This window comes from Silene latifolia, chromosome 3 (assembly GCF_048544455.1).
Source record: "Silene latifolia isolate original U9 population chromosome 3, ASM4854445v1, whole genome shotgun sequence".
NCBI lineage: Eukaryota > Viridiplantae > Streptophyta > Magnoliopsida > Caryophyllales > Caryophyllaceae > Silene > Silene latifolia.
Genome location: NC_133528.1, coordinates 22,834,693 through 22,838,951, shown reverse-complemented (window position 1 = coordinate 22,838,951; position 4,259 = coordinate 22,834,693). Strand labels below are relative to the sequence as shown.

Below are 4,259 nucleotides of genomic sequence, written 5' to 3'. Positions count from 1 at the left end.
GCAAGCAAATAAACTATGAAAGCATATTAATTTAAGCATGAATCATCCCCCATGTTGGTTTCCCCTAATTACCCATTAACCCTAGCTAAGGAAACTACTCACTCATTATCATGTTGAACATGCTAGCAAGGTTGTCAATAATACCAACAAAGTGAAACATGATGAATAAATGAAAGTAATTAATAATAATTAAAAAGGGATTAAGAGAATTATACCTACTAATGATTCCAATAATAAAGCAAAGAATAAAAGAAGTACTTGATGCTTGATTGGAAGGTTGTCAATCTTCCAACAATAACCCAAATAATCTTCAATTACCCAAAATAAAGGATGAACAAGAGAGAGATTAAGGAAATAGAACTTGTATTAAAACTTGATTAAATGTTGATTACAAGATTAAAGAGAGATTTGATTGATATTAACTACACTAAAGATTGCTAAGAAGAACATGCTCTTCTAATTAGACTAATGGGGTATTTATAGTGGGGATTAGGTGCATGAATTACAGTTAACTAAAGGCTTAAATGACGATTAAGTCCCTTGTTGAGGAAACGCCGGTCTTTTTTGGGAGACTCCGGTCTCTAGGGAGACTCCGGTCTCTAGAGAAAGATGTGCATCCTTCCTTGAAGCTTGTAGAAGACGAAATGGGACTGTCTGGGAATCCGGGTGTCTTTAGCACGGGACGGGCGGATTTGGCAGCTTCTGCCCGGGCGTCTTCTGAAGGAGGACCGGCGTCTTTGGGTGGTTTTGCCCGGGCGTCTTCTGGAGAAGCCGCTCGGATTGTGGCGTGGTGGACGGGCGGATTCAAGGCAATCCGCACGGATTGTCAGGCAGTCTTGTTCCTTCTTCTTTTCTTCCTTTTTCTTCATAAAGTCCTTGAGGATTTCCTCGGGGATGCAAGGATCCTTTCTCATCATTGCCCATCTACTATAGTATGTACAAAGGCCTTCTAATATTGTCTCTCCTTGATGCTTGGTCATTGAATTCAATCAATTTAGCCTCATTTTGCCATAAAAATGCAAGGTTTGCACTCCTTTCCTACCAAGGGATCAAAACCTCAAAGAATATGCAAAACAAAGAACTAAAGACAATAAATGACCCAAATATGCACTAAAAAGCATGGGAACAAGGCTAATTCGGGGACTAAATATGCTCTAATTATGGTCACATCACATTTCAAAATGCTTGTTGAAACAAAGGGGTTCTATTTTGCTTATGACGAGAATGAGAACAAATGTTTGACGAAGGTTATATGGGCTGATAAGGAAGGCATCAACAACTACAAATTATATAGAGACACGATCTCGTTTGACCCTACTTATGGGACAAACAAATATTTCATGGTGTTTACTCCATTCACAGAAGTAGACCACAACATGAAAACAAGGACTTTTACGGCTGGATTACTTGAATTCGAGAGTCAGGAATCATTCGAATGGATTTTTACAAAATTTCTAGAAGCAATGGGGCAGCAACAACCTCAGTGTATAATAACCGACCAATGCCCTGGAATTAAAAAGGCATGCCCAAACATTTTCAAGAATTTTGTGCACAAGTACTGCATGTGGCATATCATGCAGAAAGTGCCTGAGAAGGTGGGAAGAGCAATCTGCAATGACACGGATTTTATGACAGACATAAATGCTTTTGTTTGGGATGTTGACTTAGAACCAGAAGAATTTGAACAAAAACGGCAAACCGTTATTGAAGCACATGGTATGCAAAACAACCGCTGGTTGAACTACGTATTCTCAATCAGACAAAAGTGGATACCGACTTACTTTCGCGATCTGCCTCTAGATTGTCTGCTGAGGACAACCCAGAGATCTGAAAGTTCAAATAGCTATTTCAAACGGTTTGAAAGCCACTTTGGAACCCTTGTTGAGTTCTAGATGAGGTACAATTCTACAATAGAACAACAAAGGCATTCATAAAGGGAGATGGACACTACCAACGAGCATAGTATACTCGAGAAAGTAGGACCAATTAAGGTAGAGATGCATGCGTCACTTGTGTACACACATACTATCTTTACAGACTTTCAGAAGGAAGTCAAACATGCGATATGCAGCATGGGGGTCGAGGGTTTGACAACAGTAGGGATAGTGGAGTACCATGATGTTTGTGATGGACTGAAGCACATAAACTTCCGAGTGGAATTTAACATCCAAACTAACGAGAGAAAATGTGCATGTAAGCTGTTTGAGAGGCGTGGCATTGTTTGTGGACATATACTATGGGTGTGGAAGGGTAGGGAGGTAAACAAGAATCCTGAGCCTTATATCCTTGCTCGATGGACAAAGAAATCCTACAGACCCATTGTCCAAGTTGAAACTGGAAAGGTCATAGAAGACATTGACGAAGCTGACATCAAGAAAGCTGAGATGTCAAAGGTTTGGTCTGAGATTTATGCAACTGTCGGGGTGATGGACACTTATGCTACGGTTAAACAAATGAAGCAAGTGCAGAAAACCCTGAAACAGTTCAGGGAGAACATCACAGGCCCAATTTAACCGAAAACTAAAAGCCAGGAAGATCGAGGATCTTCTTGACATCACAGCTTCAAATGATATTGACCTTCGACCGCCAAACAAGGCCAAGAATAAGGGCAGTGGCAAAAGATTGAGGTCGTCGAAAGAAAAGGCCAAGAGCAAGCCAGAAAAGAGGAAGCGCAGATGCTGTAACTGCAAGAAGTGGGTAAACCACAACAGTAGAACTTGTAATCTTGCTTTTGCTGAAAGTCCCCCTTGTGATGACGATGATGAAGAAGAATCAGAAACTGAAGATGTATGAATCTGCACTATTATTCTGTTATTATTCTAATGTTATCCTGTTATTATGCTATTATTTCCCTATTATTCTGATGTTACTCTGTTATTCTAATGCTGTTATGTTATTATGCTGTTATTCTGCTATTAATGTGTAGTTATTTTGCTCTAGTTGTTACGTTACCACAATGACAAATAGTAAAGTAAAAATTGCAGGAATATGAATCAGATGGATGAACTGAAAAAGACACAAGAGACGCAAAAGACAAGGGCTATGATGAAGACCTCGCCTAAACGTCAAAGACTTTTACTATTTGTCATTGTTTGAATTACATTTTATCCTAAAATGTTAGTAGATAGTAAGGTGAGACCAACATTATATGAGAATTATTACTAGTTACTTTACCTTTTTTTTAATCTTATTTGATTGTCTTCCACAAACCAACCACAAATAAAACTGCATTTAACACTACAATAACAGTTGAATAACAGATTAGTATTATTAATTAAAGGCAGTTACACTTTTCGAAACAGTTAACTAATCTGATCTAATTAGAAAAAACTGTTTGTATCTCATACCCACCTATAAATACTTGCATTGGAAAAAAAGAAAAAGCACAGACTGAAAATTTCATTCCAAAAAACCTCTTCATCTTCTTTGCAAAAGGTAATTTCCTATCTTTCTGTTTTTATTTTTATTGTGTTCCACTATATTGGATTCTGGAAAAAGGTAATTTTATTTCTTCTGCTTTGCTTTGCTTTTGGTTGAAATATTTTGAATATCTTTTTATAATGCATAAAGGTTCCTACTTCCCATGGTACAGAATGAGCGACGTAACTGACAATAACCGAAGGTCTCCAACAAAGGAGGAAGTCGATGAATCGAAACAGAAAATAGAGTTACTTTCAATAGAGTTGATCGATACACGAACAAATGTAGAGGCAGCAGAATGCCGTGAAGAGGTCTTAATAACAGATCTCGAAAATGTTAGAGCACAATTGAAGGTTGTTGAACTTCACAATGAACGTATGCGTAGACAGCTGAAGGAAAAGAAAAATAGGAACTACATAGAAGCCGACATGGACAGTCAATTCCTCGCTGGTGTGAATGCTTTGCAGAAGTCTTACGCTCAAGTCTATCATTCAATCTCTGAAAATTGGACACCAGTTCTGAAAGCCATGGAACTTCTGGATGCATACAAAAACCCTTTTAGGGATGAGTCAGTGGAAGTTGAGAGCACCAGAAAGGACTGCACAACGCAGCGTCGAGAAACAGAATAAAGATATAAAAATCAATCCATGATGGTCCAGGGTTCCTGCTTTAAAATATTTGTTGCTTCAAAATAATGTTGTTAGGTTCTTAAAACAATGAACTATTGTAATATTTTAGAATGTTGATGTTTATTGTTTTACTACTATGCTCCAAATTATTGTTTATGTTTATTGTTTAACTATTATTTACAGAATAACATTGGAATAACAGAAGTCGTT

At 37.8% G+C, this 4,259-nt stretch overlaps 1 protein-coding gene across 1 annotated transcript; it reads left to right on the top strand.

The window, feature by feature from the left end:
• The first annotated feature begins 1,463 nt into the window (after window positions 1–1,463).
• Window positions 1,464–2,992, top strand: LOC141648826 (uncharacterized). Its single transcript, XM_074457537.1, has 4 exons — window positions 1,464–1,716; window positions 2,038–2,393; window positions 2,503–2,787; window positions 2,927–2,992. Exons 1-4 carry the CDS (start codon window positions 1,464–1,466, stop codon window positions 2,990–2,992), a joined length of 960 nt encoding a protein of 319 aa, XP_074313638.1.
• The last annotated feature ends 1,267 nt before the right edge of the window (window positions 2,993–4,259 follow it).